Source organism: Epinephelus fuscoguttatus, linkage group LG1, assembly GCF_011397635.1.
Source record: "Epinephelus fuscoguttatus linkage group LG1, E.fuscoguttatus.final_Chr_v1".
Classification (NCBI taxonomy): Eukaryota; Metazoa; Chordata; class Actinopteri; order Perciformes; family Serranidae; genus Epinephelus; species Epinephelus fuscoguttatus.
Window position 1 is genome coordinate 23,863,672 of NC_064752.1, and position 26,389 is coordinate 23,890,060.

At 39.6% G+C, this 26,389-nt stretch overlaps 5 protein-coding genes across 7 annotated transcripts in view; 1 reads left to right on the plus strand and 4 right to left on the minus strand.

Annotated features, from left to right (window-relative positions):
* slc38a3b (solute carrier family 38 member 3b) overlaps positions 1–3,864 on the minus strand; it is a 41,925-nt gene extending 38,061 nt beyond the window's left edge. For 2 of the 3 annotated variants that reach the window (XM_049584587.1, XM_049584560.1), the window contains exon 1: positions 3,281–3,864. The gene's annotated coding sequence lies outside the window, so the exon portion shown is untranslated. Of the gene's footprint in view, positions 1–2,220; positions 2,451–3,280 lie in introns of those variants that run through there. The other variant, XM_049584569.1, reaches the window with a different exon arrangement.
* A 6,143-nt stretch (positions 3,865–10,007) lies between these two features.
* On the minus strand, positions 10,008–19,104 carry rbm5 (RNA binding motif protein 5). The gene is made up of 25 exons (XM_049584549.1): positions 18,953–19,104; positions 18,652–18,693; positions 17,355–17,532; positions 17,087–17,245; positions 16,888–16,957; positions 16,388–16,461; positions 15,586–15,669; positions 15,255–15,315; positions 14,796–14,861; positions 14,530–14,690; positions 14,238–14,335; positions 13,955–14,042; positions 13,795–13,863; positions 13,649–13,715; positions 13,228–13,328; positions 12,987–13,128; positions 12,460–12,548; positions 12,170–12,346; positions 11,916–12,056; positions 11,729–11,815; positions 11,189–11,374; positions 11,004–11,078; positions 10,798–10,898; positions 10,539–10,668; positions 10,008–10,447 (listed from the first exon to the last, which is right to left on the minus strand). Exons 2-25 carry the CDS (start codon positions 18,666–18,668, stop codon positions 10,322–10,324), a joined length of 2,547 nt encoding a protein of 848 aa, XP_049440506.1. The 5' UTR covers positions 18,669–18,693; positions 18,953–19,104; the 3' UTR covers positions 10,008–10,321.
* Positions 19,105–20,953: 1,849 nt separating this feature from the next.
* Positions 20,954–22,341, minus strand: brk1 (BRICK1 subunit of SCAR/WAVE actin nucleating complex). Its single transcript, XM_049584683.1, has 3 exons — positions 22,150–22,341; positions 21,577–21,659; positions 20,954–21,477 (listed from the first exon to the last, which is right to left on the minus strand). Exons 1-3 carry the CDS (start codon positions 22,265–22,267, stop codon positions 21,451–21,453), a joined length of 228 nt encoding a protein of 75 aa, XP_049440640.1. The 5' UTR covers positions 22,268–22,341; the 3' UTR covers positions 20,954–21,450.
* Positions 22,342–22,915: 574 nt separating this feature from the next.
* gpx1a (glutathione peroxidase 1a) lies at positions 22,916–25,001 on the minus strand. The gene is made up of 2 exons (XM_049584672.1): positions 24,671–25,001; positions 22,916–23,584 (listed from the first exon to the last, which is right to left on the minus strand). The coding sequence occupies exons 1-2, from the start codon at positions 24,899–24,901 to the stop codon at positions 23,234–23,236; spliced, it is 582 nt and encodes a 193-aa protein (XP_049440629.1). The 5' UTR covers positions 24,902–25,001; the 3' UTR covers positions 22,916–23,233.
* A 626-nt stretch (positions 25,002–25,627) lies between these two features.
* LOC125893750 (testis-expressed protein 264) overlaps positions 25,628–26,389 on the plus strand; it is a 43,890-nt gene continuing 43,128 nt past the window's right edge. The window contains exon 1 of the mRNA XM_049584641.1: positions 25,628–26,047. Coding sequence (XP_049440598.1) covers positions 25,793–26,047 — 255 coding nt within the window. The 5' untranslated portion in view covers positions 25,628–25,792. The remainder of the gene's footprint in view (positions 26,048–26,389) is intronic.

Here is a 26,389-nt window from a genome sequence, read left to right on the forward strand (position 1 = left end):
TTCATTAAATAAATATATGCAGTTTACCCATTTGAATACACAACATCAACAAAGGACTTTCCAATGACTTAAATATAAATAGACAACAGCACACGTTGGTCAAGTTCAGCCCCACAGATTAGGAGCCCCATGACAAAGATAATAATAACCTCTGGAGTGTCTGACACTTAACACTCGGGCTGACTGAAACGCATATATTCACAGGTCTCGTCAGTGTGACAGAGAAGCACAGCTGGCTGCTTCCAGCGTGGATAAAACATTGGCCACCACATGCCCAGCACCTGTCCAGCTCCTCCCAAAACTCTCAACCACTTTGATCACTGCACACGCCGGGGTCACTGACCACAAGCGAGCTTATCTGCTCATTCTCCACTGTGATGAACCCAGCATGAAAACCCATGTAGGGTGTTAGTGTTTAGTTAGATAGGGGCCAAAGTCAAAAAAATACCCTGCTCACCCAGATCACCTTGAATACACAGACACACGTTCTCTGGACTGTCTATCTGTATGCTTTTTTAAAAAAAAAAAAAAAAAAATTAACTATAAACTTTTTTTTTTTTTTAAAGATATTTTTTGGGCATTTTTAAGCCTCTAATTGATAGGACAGACAAGTGTGAAAGGGGGAGAGAGAGAGAGAGAGAGAGGAAGTGACATGCAGCAAAGGGCCACAGGCTGGATTCGAACCCGGGCCGCTGCGGCAACAGCCTTGTATATGGGGCGCCTGCTCTACCACCAAGCCACCGACACCCCGATTAACTATAAACTTTGTCCAGTGCCTCACAGTTAGAAAGTTTGTCACTAACCACAGTTTTCCATGATGGCCACGCAACACCTTCATTTAACAAACAGGGGGTTAAGTCCCATATTTCACACCATCTCAACAAATGTTTCACAAATATATTCACACATACACACACACCCACAGCTTTCCAAGTCAGTCAAAGATAGAAACTACCATCCTGCAACAAACTTTTCCACTCTTCAGCATGTTGACAAAGCACATGATGCATCCTAAACACTCCCACTCAAAAGTCTCAGACATATACAAAATAATAAATGTCTATGCTTTACATTTTATTATTATTATTATTATTATTATTATTATTATTATCATCATTATTATTGCGAAAACATAGAAAAAAAGCAGAATATTTTACGGTAGAGTAACAGTCTAGCATAGACTTAAAAGGGCTAGTCTTCTTTAATAATATATAACAGGTGCAAGCTGTACTAAATACAAATATAAAGGCCTGCAACGAACAGTCACTCACTATTTATTTATCTTCTCTATTAATTTTCCTGATTTATGGGTCTAGATAGAGAGATAGTGGTGTAGAGTGTTTGCGGACAGCTTTAGGGTAAGAGAAAATGTAAAAGCAAAATGCATCGGAGGTGCAGCGCGAAAACAAGAAGATCAAATCTGTAGATCTGCATATTTATCATATTCTCTTATTGTTAATTTATTATCATTTTTGTTAGCTACGATGTTTATTTTTGTTTATTTCTCATTAGCTCTTACGATACAAAATGATACAATAGGATAGGATACAATGCAATGTGATACAATGTAATATGATACGATAAGATACTAATGATACGATATGATATGATGATATGATACGATGCGATGCGATGCGATATGATATGATATGATATGATATGATGTGATATGATACGATACGATATACTTTATTGTCCCCATAGGGAGATTTGTCTTGGACTCACAAGCTGAATAAATTGCTGCCTTAAATAAAAAATAAAATAAAAAATAAAAAAACATACAACACATAACAGTATTGCACATCAGCCACTCATGTATTGCACATAACACCAGCGCACAACTGTTCTTATTATTAATACATACAGTAAACATACTACTACTACTACTACTATTAATAATAATAATAATAATAATAATAATAATAATATTCCTAAAACTAACATCTTCAAATTGAGTTTTTGTCTAACCAAGGGCACAAAACCCAAACACGTAAGACAATACAAGACAAGACAGCTAATTAATTTTCTGTCTATTGTCCATTAATAAACTGACTGTTTCACCTCCAAAAAAGAAATATACCATTCCTGTCAATTTTTTTTTTAAAGTAGATGGTACTCAACAAGAGAAACTACTGACAACAGGAGACAGCAAATTATAAAGACAAAGAAAAATCATACAACATTTCTTATGAAAAAAAAAAAGAAGTCTCTCATACTCACGAGGAAGAACCTTAATATTTCTTGTAAGCCATCATTTTCAGGCACACAACAATAACACAGTTTCACATGGAGCAGAGTCAGTCAGCAGAGAGTGATAATGTGCAGCATTAACTTCCCACACAGAGCGCTCTTCCTCCACATGGGTATATTTAGCCTACAATAACAAAGGCAAAGTGCTTTAAAAGGCTGCTGCTGGTTGTTAAAGCTACTGTGAGTCTGTATAACACTCATGTGCTGACGCAGACTGTGTGCTGGCTTATTACTTAGAACAAACCGGCCTATTAGTGTGGGTCGGATATGGTTATGGTGGTAGGAGGAAAAGGAAATTGTCTTTGCGATTACTCCATGCCATGTGGCTTGGACACCAGCAGCAGATTAAAGTGGAAGCTGAGTAAACTGAAGGAAAGGGGATTTTTTTAAGTAGATACAAGATGAGAAATACATATCGATAAGTTTGATCCTGCGCCCAGATCCCACAGCTGCTTGAAAAAAATACCCTTCACATATCAAGTGAAAGCAGGAAACATTTGCGCAACACTTTGACCAAACAAAAGTAATATCTGCTTGTGAGTCACACATTGGCCACGTAGACTAAACCCATTCATGCAGATGTTTGTACCTGTTGCAATAACCTGAACCTAAAGGCACATATTGAAGAGAGATTCAAAATGCAGCAGACAATAGATGGACAATCTGTCACTGACTCCTTCAGGCACATGGTCCTGACATCTGGACTTGGCGCTCACTGCAGGAGCGCTTAACATGCTATTCTTTCTTCATTGATCACTCCCCCATTAGGAAACAAAGCCATATGCCCCAGTATTGTGTGCCATGTGATCATAAAGGCTACAAATATTCATATATCATGTTTTCATTCCTCCATAACTGGTAAAACATCTCCATGTGATTGGAGAAAATCACACTCTATCCAATGTTTTGCATCACAAGCCTATTTTTTTCAATAAATCAGTTAAATGCAAACATCATGTCAAACACATCGACATCATCTCTACAGGCAAAGTGTTTTTCTGTTTAAAGAATCAGATTTGTTCGCTCTTACCAAAGGTTCTTGTCACGAAGCTTCCAAGTTAATTCCTCTGATGAGTGGGAATAAAATGTGATGGGTTACAATCTCTTTATCCTGACGTGTACTCTGTCTTTATCTTTATCTCACTGAATGTAGCAGTGTCAATATTCGTGGGGCTGCTTTTACGCACACCAGGACCGTCGCTCTTTATGTCCGCAGCTACAAAACGCGCTTCAAGAAATGGTCGGCATTGTAAAAACCATCCGAAGCTCTACTGTGGGGGTCGCGTTGGGTCCGCCTCCTTTGCCAGCAACCCCCTCCTATAGCTGCGCTGATCGCTATATGCTTCACCACTTGGTCTTGGAGGTAAGTGAGATACAAGGAAAACTGAAACTGTGGCAGTCCTGCGGGTTTCTTGTCTCTGGCGTTAAGGAATTGCGCCTATGTGGCACTTGGCGACGCGTTTACGCACAGCTTCGTGAGATCTGGTGCGTAAATCAGAAAGGTGTGGGTCACTCTTGTGTATACGTGTTAAAACACATATATCAAAATCCAGTTTATTAGACCTACTCTCTCTCTGCCCCATTCACGCACGCACCTCATTATATCAGCTACAGTATAGGCAGCACCCTGCAGTGATGGTGAGGTATATTTCCCTTTCTTGGACTCTACTACTCCCCCCCCCCCGCTTGTTGTATCAGATCCAGCAGCTCTCAGCACGGTGCAGCCTGAGATCTGGCACCTGTTAAGAGTGTGGAATGTGGAGAGCTTCCTCCTGCTCGCTCAGGAGAGAACAAAAGCTGGGCACTTAATACAGAGGTGAGGAGGTCATCTTTGTCCTTGACAGACAAATACCATTCATTCACTAATTGATTTTAATTGCATAGTTAGTTGCACAACGAGCTGAGCCAAAGTCCACATCTGTGTATTGAGAAATAAAAAGATGGTTATGGCATGGTGCAGATGTGAGATCACCAAACTGGGGGTGTTTACAACTGAAATGTCACCAGCGAATAACTGTACTCATGTAGAGATAAAAAAGAAAAAGTTTAACGTTAAACACAACATAAAGTACTGTCAGACTATTTCAGTGTGATATTTAAACTCAAACACACTCTGATCATAATGTGGACACACCCACAGTGTTTTATAATGTTATCACTGCAAGTTCACCAAGAAGTGATTAAGCAGATGTCTAAATTCCTTCGAGTGGCTAAGTGGCCCTTCTAGTGACCTCTAGGGGCCATGTTGGCTTGATGAAGTTTGAGGATACTAATGTTTAAGAGTTTACGTTATTATCATGTGTATTTACATCTCCATAAACAGGGTCATCAATGCAGAGGAGTTCAGACGGGGCTTTATTAACTATGCAATATTTTTCAGTAAACTAATTTATTCTCACCAACACCTCTGGAGCGTATATACTGTAAAACTTCAATTAATAGCTTTGCTTAAATCACTGATCTCATCAGGTCTTTATTTGGGACAGGTCTTTAATTCTTTTCACACAAAACTGTTGCACAGCAAAGATCAAGAAATACAATCAAATTATTTATTTAATCCAGTATTTTATCAGGTTTTTATCTTATTTTATTCTTTTTATTACCAACTTATTAGGTATTTATATATGTGTCACTTTGTTTTGTATGTTTTGTTACACGCTGTCTGTCATTATATGTTCAGTGGAGGACAGCTCATTCCCTGCAAACCAAATTTACCTAAGGGTACAATAAATAATCTGAAGTCTGAAGTCTGAAGTCAGTGTAACTTTTTACTGGAGCCTGTCCCATAGGTGGGGTACATCCTGAACAGGGTGACTATCACAGGGCCGACATTTTTGACCATCTTATAATTGTCTGTTCTTTGCATCAGAGCGACTGTAACAACCACAATTTCCCATCAGGAATCAATAAAGTACTTCTGATGTGTGTTGATCTTTACAGACAGTGACACTATTCTCCCGACCTTTCATGCTGATAGACTCTTTATCTAATGGACACACAGACACAGCACAATATTAACTAAGGCACTGTTTGAGCCTTCTGAGTCGATCCAACTCAACAAAACACCAAAAGGGTGCAAACCTGATCACCCCACTGACTTGCCTTCACTCACACTCAGAGTTGAAACCTTTTATTTCTATAGACATGACTCATGTGTGAAAATGTGTCTGGTACCGGATGGGTTGGAAATGAGTGGGTAGTTGTAAGTGCAACTCGATAAACAGGGATAGAGGCTTGACAGCTTCAGGGGGTTCCTGGTGTTCAGATGAAAAATTACTATCAGACCGATGGGGCATCTGATTTTTCCAAATAGCCTAATAAATACTCTAGGTTCTCCAGCAGACTTGTAGAAGGTTTCACAGAGACTGTAATGTGCGTTCCACAAACCCACATTCATACCTTACAGTCATCCGTTGCACTCAGTGTGAAGAACAGAAGACACTTGACACTGAGCGTCACTGTCTCTCCACTTCACTTCAGTCCAGTTTATTTGGTTTAAGAGATGAGTTTCAGCTTTGAGTTACTGTTTACAGAGAACAAATTTGATGATGTGGAAGTACAGAATATATATATATGTACTGTAGACTGTATTTCTGCATGTTAGAAGAACAAGATATACTTTATTAATCCCTGAGGGGAAATTCAATTTTTTCAGTCTGTTGTCATACACACGGGCTTGAAATACACACATGTGCACAAACAGGACCTATAGCCTACATGCAATAAATGGCAAGATGTCAGTGTGAGGGGGCATTCTGTGCCTTGCTCAGGAGCACCTCAGCAGTGCCCAGGAGGTGAACAGGTGCCTCACCAGCTACCAGTCCACACTCCATGCTTGATCAGGACAGGGACTTGAGATGGCTACCCTCTGGTTCCCAACCCAAGTCCCTATGGGCTGAGCTACTGCCGCCCCATGAAAATACATGTAGGGCAAAATACATTTATGTACCTTGAGTGATCTTAAAGATGACTGCCGTCTGACTCAGACAACAGCACAGCCCCAGATTGTGCTCAGCTGACAGTATTCAGCTTTTTAAAGCATCACTGGCTACTTATTTTTCAGAAGAATGGATGCTTCGCTCTGTGATTTGAATGTAATGGTTATATATGAAAGGCACAGCACCACACCCTTGTTTTACAGTGTGCGATGTAGCCTGCAGGTTTCTTGTTTTATCGCACAGCAGGGTTTTAGGTGTGGTGATTTGGCTGCATGTAAACAGTCTACAGAGAACAGATTCTGAGTGTTCACAGAACAAAAGCAGGACATGTAATCAAACACTCCGTCTCACTCTTGTTCAAGAGCCGTAACACTTTCCTGGTACTGGCTGATGGGATCTGGGGTGGTACTGGAATCGCATTACTTACATAACCTACTGTACCGAATAAATTACATTCAGTGGAATCACTTGGTCATATCATGTTGCCCTGAGCTCCTGCCTCCTGCTTGCTCACACACTGCAGCGTCCTACACGCAGCCCAAATCTGCTTTGGCAATGAGCACAACTCGCTAAGTTCTTTTTTTGAAAATTGATTTTACAGTTTATTTAAGAGAATTACATAAGCCCATTCAGAGAGAGAGACAGAGAGAGAGAGGGGTATGTCTCATCTTTCTCAAGCTGCAGTGTGATGTTTCTGAGAAAGCAGGATGGGGATTTAACGGCACAGTTTCCACCTCAGACCGCAGGGGCGAGGCTACATTATATTTATGTAGCAGGGGTGGATGTAAGGTTCAGGACATTTCTCCTCAAGAGGTGAGAGCATCAAAGGACGAGGCACCGTGAGGTCCATGAAATAACCCAAGGGATACGCTGTATTATGTTCCATTGTGTAACACACATTGCTTATGTAAGGGCTGCCAGCACAGAGACAGAATAACTGACCGGCTCTTTGTTAGAATGAACAGTATAATTTGCGGTATAATTTGCAGGCCCAGGTGAGTGCAGCCTTTGACACAGGGAAGTCTATGCATCATCTAGTGAATCACAGCCTCTTGTTAATTTACAGGCTGCTTTAATTTTCTTCTTTCATCTCTTTCCACTAACAAACACATGCACACAGACCTTGAACTCACAGGGCAATGATCTCTTTACATGGGAGGAACACAAACACATTTTTCCTTCAACTTACTGTGGAGTCATCATGGGGGTGATGGGGAAAATGGAAAGCGAGGCACATTACATTACAGGCATTACAAAATACGCTGAAATGAAAGGATAGGCAGGTTAAGGAGACTCATTCCTGCATGTCGAATGCTTCTTTGGTGTTTCATCTTACCCTAAGAAATTATACAGTACGTATCTTGCACTGACAATCAGTAAAATTAAACACCAAAAGACTCAAGCGGACTGTTTATCTTATTACAGGAAAGTACCTGAAAGGAACAGAGACAAGGGAGAGCACCAGCATGATTCTCAGGGTGCTATCAGAACTTAAACTGGGCTCGTCTCACTGGAAAATATATTTTTGGTGTTGCCTTCACAGGAAGATTAGAGTGCAAGGTCAGCAACTGAATGACAGGAGCTGGAAAACATGTGGCGTCCTGCTGAAGGACCCCTCAACAGGTTGGATGGCAGTCAGCACAACGTGGCTTCAAACCTGTGTCCTCTAGTGGAAGGACAGTCTAAGTGCAACACCTTAAAAGTCGCACTTATTGGTTGTATTTGAAAATCATGAAAACTGAGCTCCACATTAAGACAATAGCTTCTGAAGGGCTATAAGCTCCAATGCTTAATATACAGTATAGGAGATGATGATGTAGATCGAGTAAACAGCACAGCAAACTGTAAACAAGTTCACATGATGAGCCAGAGTGCTGCAAACATTCTGCCAGAGTCAAAAGAACTCTCAGGATTAAAAGAAAATATCCCGCTACTGTTATATTAAAAGAAATATCAATGGTAACTGTTGTTGTTGACACAGGCAACTCAAATGTGCTCCGTCTCTTGTGCCTGCGAGTGACAAATCAACTTCAGTCTAACATCAAAAATCCCCAACGAACTGCATCTTCCACTCAGAGTTTTGTCCAGTTTCAAGTTTTATAATGAGGGATATGTTCAAGATTCAGGACATGGAGGCGCTGCCAAACAATTCTGCAGTGCCTCACCATGATGTCAGTAGTTTAATACAGAAAATAAGGTGTGTTTTTCCACTTAGAGTGAACTGTTAAACACCCCAGTGGACATACCTTTTCTGGGATGTCTAGATCAATTATTACTGTCATCTGACTCCATACCAATGCAGTTATATGCAGAGTTATTTGATGGGATGGTGGGCTACATCATCTACAGTGGACTGCAGCAGAGCCCCCTTTTTTTTGTATGTATGGCCGACTGTGAGGCAAAGAGAAGCACAAGGCACATTTCAGACAAATCACTATATTGTTACAGCACATCATTTGTATGTACAATGAAATGTTGTATCACTTAAACATGCCAAAAAATCATATGAAAGATTTATAGTTTTTACTCAGAAAAACTCTTAAGGAAATCATCTCTTTACTCTTGTCAAAAACATCCATCCGCTAAATATTATTTAACTGGAAGAGCCCAAAGCCATCATCCCATGCCCGATGGATCAGGGACACTACTGCATGTTCCATCTTAAGTTGGAGAAGATCAAATTCACTCGGAGAGGTAACAAGGACAGATTTAGTAAGATTTGGATGCCTTTTCTGATTTATTGTCATAAATTGGGACTCCTCCTGATCTGACCCTGGTATAGCCCAACTTGCAGTATTCATAGGATGAGTGTACCTATATCTATTTTTTTTACTTACCTTTTTATTTATTTATTTATTTATTTATGTTACGATATTTTCTCTTCAGTCTATTTTGTTGCTGTATGTGTCGGATAGCGTTTTCTGTAATTTATTATTTTTTTTTCTAATTTATATTTCTTAAAAAAAGAAAAAAAAAAGAAAAAAAATCCATCCACTGGAATGGACAAGGCATCTGAGTGTCAGCGATAAGTGAATGGGGGAAATACTGTTTGAATAGGAAAACTTTTTTCTGATTTAATTTTCTAATGATATCAGCTTATAATGCATTTTATTGATTATGTACACAGTATATTAGTCTAGAAAGGTTTTCAACATACTGTATTCTGGAGGTGCTACAGAAATTACAGATATTTTGAGTCGAGATGACAAATACAAAATATATATCTCATGTTTTCTCTCGTTTACAAAAGCTCTGTTAAGACCATTTATTGTCATTTTTGCTATTGGGTGGTTTCTGCCTTAAGATTCTTTGGGTGGGCCTTGCGTGTGGGATTTAGTGGCATTTAGCTTTGAGGTTGCAGAACTGGAACTCCTATGTGCCAGACATAGGAGAGCTACTCGCAAAAATGCAAATGACCCAACCTAAAGTCAGCATTTGATTTGCACATTGTGTGACTGTAGAAACAGCATGCCAGGCTCTGTGGAAAAGGACCTGCTCTGTATACAGATGGACAGCTCATTTTAAAGGTAGTACGAACACACCGATTCCTACATTCAGTTGATTATAAACTAATGAAAACATGTTTATATTATACAGTATTTCTGTTTAAATCAGTCATTAGTCAATTATGATTAAATATTAGGATGGATTTTGCCTTTGTAGAATGCACTTCTGGCATGATCTGGACTAGAGATTGCACTAGAGTCTTCATCTTCTGGTCTATTTATATGATGAAGATTACACAGCCTCATTAATAATACTTGAATGATTTGGTAAAAAACATTCTGCTGAGGATGATAAGTAAGAAAAAGACCATCATAAATCACATGTCATTTATTTTCTGTACAAACTGACAAGATTTTTGTATAAACTGTACAATCTTTTCAACGTGCTGAGACAAAAAAAAGGGCATCGACAGAGAAGAAATATGTCAACAAATGAAGTAAATTCACTTTACCTATGTACAACTTATAAATTATACCATTTACGCCTCCACTGCAGATTTTTCTTACTGTCTGGTTTGACCATTTTGACAAAAGGCATAATCATCATAGACGGAGAAAAATCATGCAGCATGGAGCGCATCATCTGCAGGCCATGACGATAAATCATTTGAGTGTGAGACTAACGACTCATTCCAATTCGGTGAAGCGGGCAAACATGGCTTTGCGGACTGCATCTTTGTACGTGTCTGACGCAGAGAGGGTGTAGTTGGTGCCTTTAGTGCCAAGTCCAGCTCCCTTTGTTCTCAACTGTGCCTGAGGAAGAAACCACACACGTTAAGTACCTTTTAGAGATACAAACAGGTATTAATGCTGAGGGACACCACCAGGTAATTGTTTTTAATACCTCAATTGGTGTAGTGATGCCCTGCTGGTTACGACCGAGACCTTTCCCCTCCTTCCATCCCATAGCCTGCAGCATTTTGTTCCCAATGTTGTCACTGTTAAGGCCGTCTTTAGTGGGCTGTTCATAGTTACTGCACAGGGATAAAAGGGAATTTAAGATTTAAACATCACTAAAAACACATTGAACAACTGCAGCTCTGCAGGGACTGGCAAAGAGAATGCAACACAACTTGGTATTTTAACAGAACACAGTTGCTTACACGACAGGTGTTGGTTGAGCAAACTTCTTCTTTTTGGGCGCTGGGGGTTCAGGGATGCCGTACTTTTCTCTTCTCTCAGCTGCACGGTCTCTATATTTCAGCTGTTCACCAGCAGAAAAATAAAATATTTGAATTTCACGCAGTCACATTATGCAGGGGAACAATATGACTCACAAGCAGCTGGGTGATTCTGTATTGAGCCAAACCTCAGTTTCTTTTCTTTCCAACTCTTCCAGCTCTGCTTCAGTCATTCTAGTTCTGCGATGAACCTCCAAGTTTTTCTAGGAAAGATTACATGAATACCTCAATTAACTATTATTTTTGCATATTTTTTTGAAGATCATGTTGGACTTTCCCCGCTTTAGGCCTGAAGACAACATGCAGGAGTTACCTTGTGGAGGTCAGAGAGTTGCTGGTGTCGAATTAGAGCCTCTTTGCTGGGGAACTGTCTCCTACACAGTAAGCAGGCCAACTTTGTCCAGTCTGTCATCTTGTCCTGGCCTCCGTCGCCACTATCAGGCTCTGCTACGCCTTCCTCAGGGTCGCTGTCTCCGCTGTAGGCAGCCACAAGGCCAAACTAACCACACCAGGGATAGACAAAGACAAAAGTAACCATTATTAACACAGATAACACTTGAATATAACTGGGGTTATATATTTACAATGCAACTATAATAACTTGCTCTGTGCGTCAGCTAAGAGACTGAGCTACGTGTCGCTTGTGTGACAAAACGCTTGCCCTGGCTTTAACTTTACGACGCCTCGTGCACCTCCAACCATTTTTAAACCAACAGCGACAGCAGGCTCAATAGGCCCCTTCACTCGTATTATATCCGGACAACTTTTCACACTCTGTCAGAGTAAGCTCGCTTGCAGTAAGTTGGGAGGAGTTGTGACACTGCAAAGGAAAAGGGATGTAGAAAAACCTCACCTTGGAAGTGTTGACTGAGCTGATTGGTGGCTCCTCCTCAGCGACCCTAACCACTTCTTGCATGAGTCTGTCCAGAGTGCCTGCCTGCTGTAAAACATAAATCAATAGATCCATTTAGGATATTAAAGTCTGAAGCTTACACATGCAGTCTCAGATCTTTGTCAGATGTTACATCTTACTGGATTACCTTCTTTTCAAACAGAATGAAGCCAGCGTCAGCAGCTGCTGCCTCCTTCCTCTCCTCTTGACTAATAGGCTGAAAGCTACTTCTGAAGTTATCTTTTTGCTTGTTGAGACTTTTGGCCCACCGTTCCATGTCTTTAGCAATCTGAGAGGAACAAACAGATGTGAACATCTTAAAGTCTGAAAATTAAAAGAATTCAGAAAAGGCTTCATGCATACCAGACAACATGTGCCAGTGTAGAATTCATATCTCAATACCTGCTGAGCAGTCTTGCTTTTGGGCTTTTCCTTTTTCTCCTTGCCCTCTTTAGGTTCTTTGCCGCTTGCTGCTGCGTTTTCACCTTGTCCAGCATTTGCATCTGTTGACGCGGGTACGTATGTCTGCTTCTCACTGTCCCAGTACAGATATTGCTGGGTCTGAGAGTTGTAGTAATACTGAAACAAAGAAGAACGCAAATATAAATGATCAAAATAATATAAACTGCTGTGACTCTCACCAGCATGACAGAATCAACCTGACTCATATACATCGGCTGTGCACTACTTACATGACTGTTGGGGTCGTAATAGAAGCCAGTCTGAGGATCGTAATAGTAGCCAGAGGACTCATCATACTGATAGGTTGACGTATCAGGAGCTGTTGATTATAAATCATGGCATTATTAACAACTGCTGAAGATAGAAAACTGGAGAATTTGGAGATTTTTTCATGCAGCAAAAACATTTTAGTTTAGTTACCAAGATTACTGAATTATTGATAAATCAACAAGTGTTCCCAGCCCTAATTCCCAAAGCCTTCAGCACTGAAGTCAGTCTAACAGCAGACACCTTTTGATTCTTTAAGTTTTAAGCTTTAAGAACTATGCTTTAGCAGTAATTTAAGTTAACTCAGTTACTGCTGCATGGTCTACATATTTAGTCAGTAAAATCAAAGACCACCCATGGTCTGTGTTTCAAGCTGCAGTCAGGAAAACACTGTAATATAATGTACGTGACAGTGACCTCGACAGGACTTTCTCTTTATGCACACCACACTGCCACAGAATAGGTGTCATGTGATCTTGGGTACCCATACCAGTGCTGTTGTCAGCTGTTACAACACCAGTGGTGGTGACAGTGGCTGCAGCTACAGTGCCAACAGGCACAGATGCAGTGTCGATGCCTGGGAGATGTCCCGTGTGCGGTTTTGCCTCCAACTGCTGGGCAAGTGGCAATGCCTGTAAATAATGTAACAGTTATTTAGAGATTGTCACACCGTGTATTTTAATAGCAGTACTACAGTGTATTTACAGAGTCAACAAAAATGTGTATGTTACCTGAATAACTGGCTGCCCAATTATATGAGGTTGGTAGACTTGTGCAGTCTGTGTGATTACTACTCCAGCTGCAGTTGGAACAATCTTTACACCCGGGGCAGCTAAAAATGGAAAAGCAAAGCTCTGTGAGAATCTGTCCAACACTCTGCATCAATGTGCAAATGGTCTAATTATCACCTTGTTCAGAATCTAGCTGAGATCTCTTTGTCTGTGCTTGTTGCTTTTAAAACCAGTGTTTATTTACTACTGTTGGTCCTACAACCTTAGTGTGAGCAAATGTTATATCCTGTAATCTCAGCTGCATGTCATCACATAGAAAGCACCTAAAGAGTACATTTTACAACATACCAGCTGGGATATCATTTTTTTCTGATGCTAACATTACACAACAGATACACCAAGGTGTGAAAGCATCTAATACCTCCAAGAATCCCATTTCCCTGGGAGGTGCTGGGTCCTGCTCCTTGCTGGTAGTATGCCTGGTAGTCCTTTGGAAAGAAGTCATTCAATAATGAGGAACTACTTAAGTTGATAAGTTGCAATGTTTGCTTCATTTGTTCTACTTACCTGTGACATTGGAGTGTAGCCTTCTTGCAGGTAGCTGTACTCTGACATTCCCTCTGAGCTCTGCTGTGGCTGAAAAGGTGAAGCATAGGTTATAAGCCTGTTACACTGACACAAGGGAGATGTTAAACAACAGGATGTTGGTGTCCAAAAATGGACCTACCTGACTTGATGACCACTGGGCTGCAGCAATGGCTGTGCTGGCCACAGAGAAGGCACTGACACGGTTCCCATCAGGTAGCAAAAGGTCCCTAAAACAGGCCACGGGCAAAAAAATGCATCTTTAATTTAGATGTGGCTCACTTTCTCTTCGGTTTGTGGATCAAAACAGGCAATTTGAGGAACAATACACAAGATCTGGCAAATTAAAACGCTGAGAATACAAATGTAGGTATAGCTTTTTATTTATTACAAATCCAAGGCATATTCTACGCTATTATACTCACTTTCTAGCACTTTTAGCATAATCCACCCCGATTGTTTTTCCATCAAGTTTTAGAGGCGGCTGCAGTCCCTGTAAGATGGTCAGCAGCTGAGAGGCCTCCTGTGAAACAGAGTGATGTTACATTTTAAGCGATTTGCAAAAATCAATGATATAACAAGTTCATCACGGAGGAAACTTTAAGACAATTAAGAAAGCCAAATGGAAGCCATCCATAATTGGCTGGGTGCTATAGCAGTAAACTATGGCTCTGAATTAACAGTGACAATGCTCATCTATACGTGTCAATGCCTTACCAGAGGAGAGGACAGCTGTACAAAGGCAAAGCCTCTGTTCTGGCCCGTCTGCTTGTCCTTGATAAGGCGAATGTTGTTAGATGAAAGATTAGCATATGGTGCCAGGGCTGTCAAGATGGCTTCCACGGTGGTCAGAGCAGCTATATTTCTCAGGATGATTGCTGTAGAGGACAAATGTCTTTATTTAAGAAGAGTCTATGAGGGATAGGGATATTTTTCATTTCAAACTAAGTAGGTCATTGCATCTATCAAAGAAAAGTTCTTACTGTCCCCATAGAAATCTCCAGTGGGTTGAGTTTCAGAGACTCCACTATTATTGGTGTTTTCACTATCTGTTGAGAGAATGACAGAGAAGTAAGAGGTGCATTAAAATAACATTCAGAACTGTGTAACCAAGGAAATGGAAATAGGTGATAGAGAAATAAGTGTCAAGAAACTGTTCTAAAACGAGTCAGTATTTACAATCTAAGACTATTTCATAAAATCCATTATGTATTGTGCTTTGTCCCCTTTGTTGTATTATTGTCAGGTAGCGAGGAAAAAGTGCATGCTGTGTCCCATCTTTGCCTACATCTGGAGATGACAACACTTATGAATCCATATCATTTGGTTTACTAGGCATCTACAACACCAAAAACACAAACTTTGCTTTGCATCCCGGCACTGTTGCCTCAGGCTGCCCGGATGTCTGCAGTCAGTGGCCTCTTGTTGATTTAACTACTTACCAGCTTTGGCTGCTCCACACCTGAAGCACTTCAGCCTCCTCCGGAAATTGTACAGGCCACACTGCAAGTAACCGTTCACATCATTTTTATTACACACCTACTAAAGCCCTGAACAGTGCTGCCTCAGAATACAGGCAATCTATATTGGTGCAGCATACCATACTTACCTGAGACACAACCTAACCGTTACCGCTTATTCAAATGTAGGTGTACCACAAAAAGAGCTGGCAGGACTGCAACAATTGTGAGACCTGTGTTTGTGTGTGAAGTGTTCTGCAGTAGCATTGTTTGGATAATGTGGCCATAAAACCAAGACAGATCATTAACTTACAGTGTTGCAGAGCCAATCTTCATATTTGTTCCTGAGCTGGCTGTACTGTATGTCCACGGTTTTGCCTTGGATCGTCAGGCGATTCTGAAAGAGGATGACAAAAGTCACACACACGTTCCTGGCGAGCATCAATCTCATCAATAGAGCAAGCAGTGTTGGAAGGGAGAGAAGGGGGAGAGGGTCCCCCCAACAGATAGCCTTTGTGTTAAAGACAAGACAGGCACGTGATGTATATGTGAGCATGATGTATAGAGGGTTTTAAGGTGTTTGGGACCCGAGTGCCCAGGCTGAGCTGGAGCAAAGTGTACAATGTGACCCTAACAGACACTTTTGACTGCTATAAAGAGAAAAACAAAATATAACAAACAAAAACAGAGACAAAACCAAAAAACGGGAGATTAAAAAAAATCCTCATCTATTGAGAGGCTGGCTTAAAGGAAATGGGCAGAGCTCTCTAATGTCTCTAATAACATGATAAAGATAGTGTTCATTATTTTAAATGCAGATTTCTTTAGGAGGTAACCTCACAATACAAGTCAAATCTGCAGCTGTGATGCTACTGCCAATGCAATTAACTAAACAAATTATTTGTTTTAGCATTAAGTTGTAAATCATGTATATAATCATCTCTACTAATACACAAATCAAATCTTTCTGCTCTGTGTCATACAGTCCATATGTTTTCTTTTCTTTAAAGATCTGTACAGTTTCCACACTACTTATTCAATACACTTTGGTTGCCTTTTGGGTTAATATTCCAGATCCCCAAGATTAAAACTAGACTTGGCGATTGTGAAGCAACCTGATTGGTCTCCATCCATCGGGTAGCATCTTGCAAGTGATAAAAGTCCACCAAGGCGAAACCACGGCTTATACCTAGAGACAGCATTCAAATATAGACGGGAGGCGTGTTAGTTAAGAGTCCATGGGCATATTATTCAAACTCTTCCACAAACTGCTTCATGACCCAGGCCTTGTTTGGTACACAGTGGGCCACTCCTTAGGAGTTTTACCATAGCAAGAAATCCTGCTGAATACCACTGATTGAAACACACTCCACATCAAAGTGTGTCTGCCAATTGAGTTTCTGTTATAACTGTAATTGTTGCTTTTACTTACCTCGAAAAGATCCACAGTGAACTGAAATGATGACTCTTAAATCAACATTTTAAATCCTTTTTCAAGCATCTTGATACTATTCTCTTCTAGCTGCTATGGGAAATGGGTCTGAATGGAAGCAGATTGGCCCTATGGTCAAAGACTGGGGAGGAGGTTGAGGTCCGTCATATATCTGGTTCTCACCTGTTTTCTTTTTCATCAGCTTGACATCCACTGGCTGCGGTCCCTCCAGTTGGTCTATGGCAAAACAAATCTGAACAATGTTCAGATGATAAGTTATTATATTGATTCAAAACCCACCACACCTTAAAAAGGGCATTTCATGTTACAGAATGACACTATGAAGAGGTTGCATATCTGCAGAAGTAAACTTAAGACTTACATCATCCTGAGTGACATGAGGAGACAGACCCCAGAGCATGATGGTCTTGCTCCTCTTATCCTCCTCAGGCTCCCTTCTGTAATCTTGCTCTGGGTAGTCGCCATCAGAGTGATAGCCATCTTCTGATCGATCACTATTGCGTCGTTTCCTTTCTCTTTGCTTTAAAACCAATACATGAGTTAATCAGTTATGGGTGGATATCACCAAACAGCAAAGTATTTTAACTGATACATTAAACTACCAAAATCAGTGATATGAGAATGACTACCTCTGGACTGTCTCTAGATCCTCGACGATCTCCTTCAAAACGTTCACTGCGTCTCTCTTCTCCCCAGCGGCGCATGTTGTGATCACGCTCTTGGTCTCTTTCTCGTCTGTCACGCCAATCCGATTCATCACGGGACTGGTCAGAGCCATATCTCCCGCTACGTTCTGTCCGACTAATCCTATTCAGGAGGCCGTTGAAAGGCAAAGCGACAAATCAGCACAACTGGTATGCAACTGCATTTTATAACTTATAATAATACACAATCAAATACTATTGAATCTGCAAACTCACCACCATAATTAAATAATTAATATACCAGAAAAAAATAAGTGTAATTGGTTTTCCCTGATGCACAGGCACTGTCTCAAGTGTGGTCAATGATTTACAGTGTAGATTTTTTTCCTCACATTTCCTGCTGTCTAAATTGTGGCTCAGAGGTAGAGGTGGAGGTCCACTAAGCAGAAGATCAGTGGTTCGATCCGTCCTCCAGTCAACATGTCAAAGTATCCTTGGGCAAGATACTGAACCCCAAGTTGCTCCTGATGGTTGTTCCATCAGTATGTGAGAACATGTGAGTAGTTACTGAGTAGCAGCTGGCATCTTGTATAGTAGCTTGGCCACCAGTGTTTCAGTGCATGTGTGAATGGTTGAATGTGACATGTAGTGTAAAAACACTGAGTGGTTGGAAGACTAGAAAGACGCTGCACAACTGTGCAACAGAGTAATTACAGTCTGTGGCCACTGTCTAATTTCAGGCGCTGACTATGTTTAACAGCCCTGACATGCAAATATCTCTTAAACTGGAGAGCACAATGACTGGCTATGCTATAGTACATACATATTTCAAAATGTATACCTTTCTAATGAATAGTAAAGCAAGGTTGTTTCAAGTTATGCTTTCAATATTCGTGGGTTATGGTGGCAGAATTATTTTCCTACACTTTTCTATATGGTGGGCATTTTTAGGAGGGGAACAGATTGTACTATATTTTCAAAAACTGTTCTTCAAATTTGTTTTTCTGATTTGGATTTGAGAGAGACAATGGCTACGATGAAATGGAAAAATTAGATTATATATCGACAAGTGTTTATGACCCTGTCGCCAGAGATAACGTAATACAGGTTAACTGGTCATAAAGACGAGAGTTAATGTAACACTAGAAGTTACATTTAACGTTGTTGTAACGTTCACTCTCCCTCAAGGGGAAATATTGGAACTTATATTAAAAATAACACTGCCATTTTGATTAGCCACACCTACCATGGCGAACAGCGCTAGCCCTAAATGTTTACTCACCTTTTATCTGCTCCCATTTCTCTCAGCTACACAACCACGACTCTGGAAAAATGCCAAAAAACTGGGTTATACAAACAGTGTTGCATTTTTAGGTTATCACCATGCTAGACGTTAACACAGAGTAGTTTCGCTAACGTTACAGTTGAAGTAGCTGTGTAGCAATTAGCAAAACAAACTGCCGCCGGTGCGGTAACCCATAACGTTAACATGGAGCCGGGTCTGACGATAGCTAACCGACATAACGTATGTGGAGATAATAATACTGTTTCAGTTTCCGGTCTGAATGTACAAAAAAACTCACCTGTAGTTTGTTAACAATGTTATGAGCCACTGATGTTAGCAGTTTTTCAAAAATGTATTTGAAAAGTCTTGAAGAAAAAAATTCATCTCACGTTCAAGGACTTCTTTCAACACTACAACGACAGCTTCTTTATCCCAAGATGCATTGGGGTGTAGCCCGGTGCATTATGGGAACTAAGATCATTTTGCCCCGTATTTGCCTCACAGGCAGCACCAGGTCCTGAGGTCTTTAACAGGCTGTAGGATTGACAATACAATAGTGCCAGAACCTTTTAAAGAAAGTGCAATCTCTGTTAACTCTTTTTCTTTTTAAAAATGATTTTTATTGAACTGTACAGAACAAGCATGACAACATTCATTTTCACTAAATAATGGTAAGGACAGGAGAATTGCCAAAGTGAACAACAGCATAGTAAACAAATGTAAACATCTACAATACAAGATTGAAGATTGAAAACGGATTACAAAGAAAGTGCTTTTAACTGTAGATTTTAAATGGAAATTTAATATTGAACAACTTGGGAAAACTAGTACAATAAAATAAAATAAAATAAGTATCGTACAAGGGGAAATTTTTTTTCTCGTTATCCCTTACAGTGGGATTTCTTTTAGAATATTATATAGCATTTGTGCTTTTATTCCTATTATAAGTTTTTTTTTAAATTATGTACACTTCGAATTCTTAAATATAGAAATGATCGGGATGGATAAATTTAGAAATGATCGGGATGGATTCAGTTCTGATGTTTGTTTTAAGATCACACCAGATGTAATATTGTCTATTGAGATAGAAGCTGGGAATTATGAGATATTTCATTTTATCCATTTGGGTATATCAAGCCACACTACATGAAAATAATATATGGTCTATGGTTCAACGTAATTTTCACAAAATGAGCACCTATTATCATCAATATTATCACATCATCGCATCACTATGTCTTTAAAAGGATAAGTGTCATTCATTTTGGAGTTTATTTTCGTATTATATTAAAAGAATTTTCATCAAATTTGTTTAAGATAGCATTTTTGTTACGTCTTAGTCTTTGCCTGCCAATGGTTAGAGAAGGCAGCGCTGACCGAACAGGCTGCCTGAAAGGCAAGACCAAGGGCAAAATTGACACAGTATACTTTCGGCCATTTTGCTGGTTATGGAGCTTTGAAGCTGGCCATGTTTGCAGTTGTCTTTTGTGATCAAACTGCTTTAAAAAATAGCAACAATTTCACATTAGACTTTAAGTAAGTTGACATGTACAGCAAATAGCATTAAGATTCAGAACCTACTATGACAGCTAAAACCCACCTCACTTTTGAATATGAAGCTCTTCTCAGGGCAATTTCAGTTTCTGTTTGTAGTCTTTAATCAGGTCACAAAACTACACTAAATCCTACTGTTAATTTACGGTTCATACTTTATTTACTTACAAGATTTCATTTCCATTTCAGGATCTTGCACTGTGCACAATCCTGTATATCCGATAACAATTTAAGCTCATCATTGTAAGAACTGTATGTATTGTTTTTATTTGTTTTATATCTTTTATGCCTTGCTTAATTTTATTATGTTTAACCTTACTGCAAGCTGATTTTTTCCTACATTTTGCACCATACTGTTACATACTTTTATATTTAGTTTGTATTGCAATATATTGTAATATATATTGTAATACATATTTGCAATACATTTGCTTTCTGCTGTTATTTAAGGCCTTGTGTTGCACCCTTTGTATCTACACTCCTTTCTGTACTGCAACTGCTGCACAGCAATTTCCCTCCTATCTGAAAAATGTACCATTTGCTCCCCAGCTCTTGCCTGTCCAATATGTATTGCAAGATAACAGCTATACATGTTTGTGTTCACTTATCTTTGTTAAGCTGTTTGTCAGTATTTATTATCTTCCTGTTAACTTGTCTACTCTTAGTATATTGAGAGCTAAAAAGAATAAACTCCTTGAATGTGACAACCTACCTGGTCTTAGATAAGCTACACCACCAAACAGGGTCATCGTTAATCATTTATTACAGTATTTAAATCCTGAAACATCACCAAACAGTTCACTGTACAAGCAGGTCCTTAATAAAGATGACTACACAATTACTTGTTCAACTTGGCACACAAGGATGTTCCCCTTTCATAAATCTCTGATGTGGTAATGACACTGCATACAACACAGATGGTCAACAAGTTGTGCTGATACCAGATCCATGATTGAGCCCCATGATACTTTTTGAAACCAATACTTATGGAGCGTATTATCATTTTTTGTTTTGTAACATTGATGATGCTTGCATCACTGACACCCAAGGCAGACCCATATCTTCTATACAAATGTGTCATGAGGTAAAACAACACAAAACTCGGCCATATATTATAAAAAATGGTCCACGTGATCCCAAAAAAGGAGGGTGGAATCCATCACACTTATTCCAAAAATTCAGGGAAGGGAGGGGAATGATGGGCAGGTGGCTCTGGGATGCTATGTATTCCCATGGTAATATCTAGGTCAAGGTCTCTCCTTTCGTCACCTGTAATGACAAATGTATTCATGTAATGGTTATATAATGTTGACATATTCACACACAAGAGGGTATTTCATTTATATTACACTGCAGCAGTATACTTACTCTCGCCTCAATATATTCAATCCTCCTCTCCAGCGCTGTCAGCTTCTCATTGAGGGTGGCCAAGCGGGACCGACACGACATATCTGAGGATGATGAACTGCATTAAGCATTTTACCATCAACAGCAATGGCATTTCACTCTATAAGATATAGCTTGTCGTTACTGTCACTCACAACCGCATTCACTGCACAATAACGCACATTCTCGCTGTTTATGGTAACTGCTTGAAGCTGCTGAAACGTTACAGACAGACGACTACAGTGGCCCGCTAGCCCCGACACTTGAAACCAGTTAGCTTTTAAAACCAATGTTTAAACACACACTCGACAGCTTGTATTAGCTAACAAGCGAAACGAAACGTAAAGCGACTTGATACCAAAGTGCCATTGTAGCCACAGCTAGCTACGAAGCTAACTGCTAGCTGGGAGTGGCCATTGAAAACATCAACATCAATGCTAACAGCCGTACAGCTAAGCTAGCGGAACTAGCTAGCTAACTTGAGCTATGTTAGCTATCTGCATAGTGTATCCACATTAGTGAGCTTATCCGCAACACTTTTGGTTGAAAGCTTACCAAACGAGTTTAGAAAGTCGGCGATTTTTTTGATGCTGCTCGTAATAACTTCTATGTACTCTCGATTCGCCCAGTCTTGGTGAATCTCTCTCTGCACTGGGTCTTCCTGGCCAGCCATGTTCAGAGTAGCAGTGTAGCCTGTAGCGTAGCGTTCAATCGAGGATAGCACAGCTGCGTCCTCAACAGGAAGAGACAGCGCTGTTGCTGCTTTAACTTCACGGGGAATAATGATTAAAAATCACAGTTATGTACAGTAACACATGTTGCGTTTACAGTTAAGCACTGTATGTTAGCGTGACACAGCTAGGATAAATATTCCAGTGGGTTTATGTACAGCAAACACCAAATGTATTCTTTTACACCTAACATTACAAGACATGAGAATTTATATATCTAGTTATATATTTATTATTATTATTATTATTATTATTATATATTTTAGTTTTTATTTTTGTTGTTATTTATATTTCAGTTTATATTACTCTATATTGTTTTTTATATTTGCAATGCATTTGCTTTCTGTTGTTATTTAAGTCCCTGTATGTTGCACGCTTTGTATCTGCACTCCTTTAACTTTGCAGTGAAGCTGCTGCACAACAATTTCCCTTGAGATGAATAATAATCTGTCTTATTTGCAAAACATGCTGTTTGCTCTCTGCATATAATACCTGTGATACATGTCCATAGAATTTCTTTGCATAAACAAAACTATTTTGGCATTGACAAATACCTCAAAGAAAAGAAATTACAATGTCCACATCAAGAATACTGTTTTTTGTTTGTGTATGACAGTACATTTTTATTTCTCCTCTCTCCTCTCCTCTACATTTGTGACATGAGTTTTAGGCTACACAGTGGCTCAGTCAGTCTTTTACATGTTCATCAGAAACTCCTCTCACAAAAGGTTTCAAAGAGTGTCTTCATTCAGTAATAAGGCTGAACAACCAAAGTGTAGTACTAATCTGGAAATATCACAAACTTAGAGTTAAACAGTGAAGGTGGAAAAACATGTGCACTGATTAATCTATTCAGTGAGACTGGTCATATATCCGTCCCTGCCACCCAGAGCTTGTTTTAGCACACTTTACTTGACTTTCTTAAGTAGCTCTTTAATATCTGCCTCAATGTCAATGGTAAGGAAATTTCTGCTGTAGCGCTTGAAAGGTTCACCATCAGGACCAACCAGGAACTTTTCAAAGTTCCAAGAGATGTCATTCCTTCTGACGGGACTCCACATGATGTACTTTGGATCGGACATGAGAGACATGGCATCGTCACAGGGGTGTGGAAGCTTTTCTTTCAGATATTCAAACAAGGGGTGGGCATCTTTTCCATTCACATCCACCTTCTGGAGGAGCTGGAAGTTGGGTTCGAAGCCATTCCCTGGACGGATGTACTTAAGGGATTTTAGGATTTCTTCATTCTTGCAGTTCTCCTGTTATAAATAATACAGAATTATTATATACATTGTTTATATACAGTATGCCATCAAGTTGATTAAAAGTCAAACATAGGCATAGATTTTGGGGGGATGCAGCAGACATGTCCCCCTCACTATTTAGAACATGTGCATTTGACCCCCACAATTAAAACATGTAAGTATCAGAGGACTTTAATTCTGACAAAATGAAAGACATTTCCACTGGAAACGGATGCAGGAAAGGCACAAAGTGGTGCGTAAACATTCACCACATTGTAGGAAATTAAGCATTAGTCCCCTCCAGTGCCAGACAATATCTACACCCTTACTTTCAAACTGAAAAAGTAAGGCCATTGGTACATTTTTTACATTAGTGTTTTACTTGAGTATTTCTATTTTATATTACTTTATTATTTTACTCTGCTAGGCTGCATTTCAGAGGGAAATACAGTACTTTTTATTGTGTTTATCTGACAGCTGCAGTAACCAGTCATTTTGCAGATTAAAATTTTTACATGCAAGAACTACAAGCAAAGTCTAAAATATGAGGCACTGTTATCATACTACTACCCAGGAAGCAGTTAGCCTTAAATGAGCCCCACCTCTCCAACCTATACAGTACAATGTTATATAACTTTAGTAAAAGCGTAATAGCACTTTCAAAGGGGCCATTCTGCTGCTTTTGAGTATGCCTACTCTCTTTTTGATACTTTACTTTTCTGATAATACTTATTTTATGTAGCTACATTTTGACTGCAGGATTTTTATGGAGGATCATAATGTTATGACAGTTTTTACTTATGTAAAAGGATGTAGATGTTTAGCTGTTTGTCTCAAAGCAGACTGAAAAGACATACATTTTGACACAGGCATACATTCAACATGTCTTTATGACAATAGTTATTAGAATATAGCTATGATATTAATAAACAATACATATGGCTTTTGTTCTACAATCTGATGACCAAGACACACAAATAGGCCATAAAGGTGAGCTGCTTTAAAGTCCTTGACACGTCAGATTTATTCTAATATGTAAATACTGTCCTCCCAGGGATAAACACAATATGTCAGCCACCTTTGAATTCACACATGGCCTACCTGATGTCCGAACTGATTACAGGGCACACCCAGAATAACGAGTCCCTTGGCAGAGTATCGACTGCTGAGCTCGTTCATCTGTGTGTAGTCTCTGGTTGTTGTTCCTCAGAGAGACGCCACATTCTCAATGAGCACTACCTTTCCCTTCAGTGCAGAGAAACTGAAGGCATCTCCAGACAGCAGCTTAGCTGTTAGGTCGTAAAACCTTTTTACATTCCCAGCCATTCTCATCTACTACACAAATTTGTAGTAAATTAAGTGGAAACAGAATACGCTCAGCTCACGTCTTTGAAAGCGCTCTGATGTCAACAAGTCTCTGCCAAGTCCAACCCTCTTATTCATGGGGCGGGTATATAGTACATGTAACACAACTCTCAAGGTTCAACTAGTTCAAATTATTCGACTTTTATTCGACACTATCCATAACATTCAAATACAAAAAAAAACAAAACAAAACAAAACAAACAAAAAAAAAACACTCAGTGGTCATTTGCTGCTGTTCTTGAACTCTGATTCACAAGGTTACTTCACCATCAAGGAAGTAGCATGCCATGATGCACTGCACAGTTTAATATTAATTATTAACCAAATATGGTAGACCAGTTAAACCAGTGTTTCTTAATGGTCTACTAGATTTGTTTCGTATCACTTTATAAATATAAAGTCTCTGAACTGTTGCATCTTGAGTTCGCCTAGGCTACATGGACTTCCATTCAGAATAAACTACAAACATTATAAAGCGGCAATAATAAAGGGCATCACAATAATGTAGGTCACCGGGTGCAAACGTCGGCACTTATTAATTTATTAAATGGCATATGAGCATCTTAACTACACACACATATATTAACAGTAAATCTGAAGTATGTTAGATGTTTTCGAGGTGGACATATTTTCTTTTTAAGAGTTTTACGAGTTTATCTTGAAACAAACTCCCCCCTTTGTTCGGCATAGATGGTAGGTTCCAGGAAGTCCAGAGTGCAATGTTAAATCTTTGCTGTTTTAAGTTTATTCAAGGACGTTAACTTAAAATGTCCGACTGATAAAAGACATTGTGACAATTTCGTTAAAGGTTCAGAGGAAGTTAAATAACGGTACCTGTTCGCCGTTGAACAAGCTATCATGCCGGACTGGCTCAATCTGTGTGTGGTCATTAGCCTGTTGATAGGTCTTGTAACAGTAGCCGGTTACATTTTGTACTCGGGTCTCCTGTCAGACATCATCATACTGACTGGCTCTCCTCCCATAAAGAAGATTACATTCGCCTACAAATTCAAAGAAGGACCGTACAAAAACTGTGGGCAACTTTTTAAGGAGTCTCACAGTATTGGACCAAAGCTGCCATGTATTGGGATATTTTACGATGACCCTAAAGAGGTAAGCATCCATTCTACTGCACTTTAGTAGAACAGCAGTTTCTTTTTTACATGTGCTCCTATTTCCCCACAGTTCATTCAATATTTTAGCTTAAAAATCAGGCCGATTTCACCATGTGAGCTGTGTTATGAAGTCAACCGCTAGATGGCGATAATGCCATTCCCTTAAAACACGTGAAGTGGTCATAGATGAATTACATCTCAGCAGGTAACAGTTGATGCTTTGCATAATTTCATTTATCCAGTTAAAATGCTTATTTTCATGATGAACAGTTGGTGGCATTTCAACAGTCTTGGCATCCTGTCTTTCTACTTTTCTCAGCATTTTACAAAGACTTCTGGC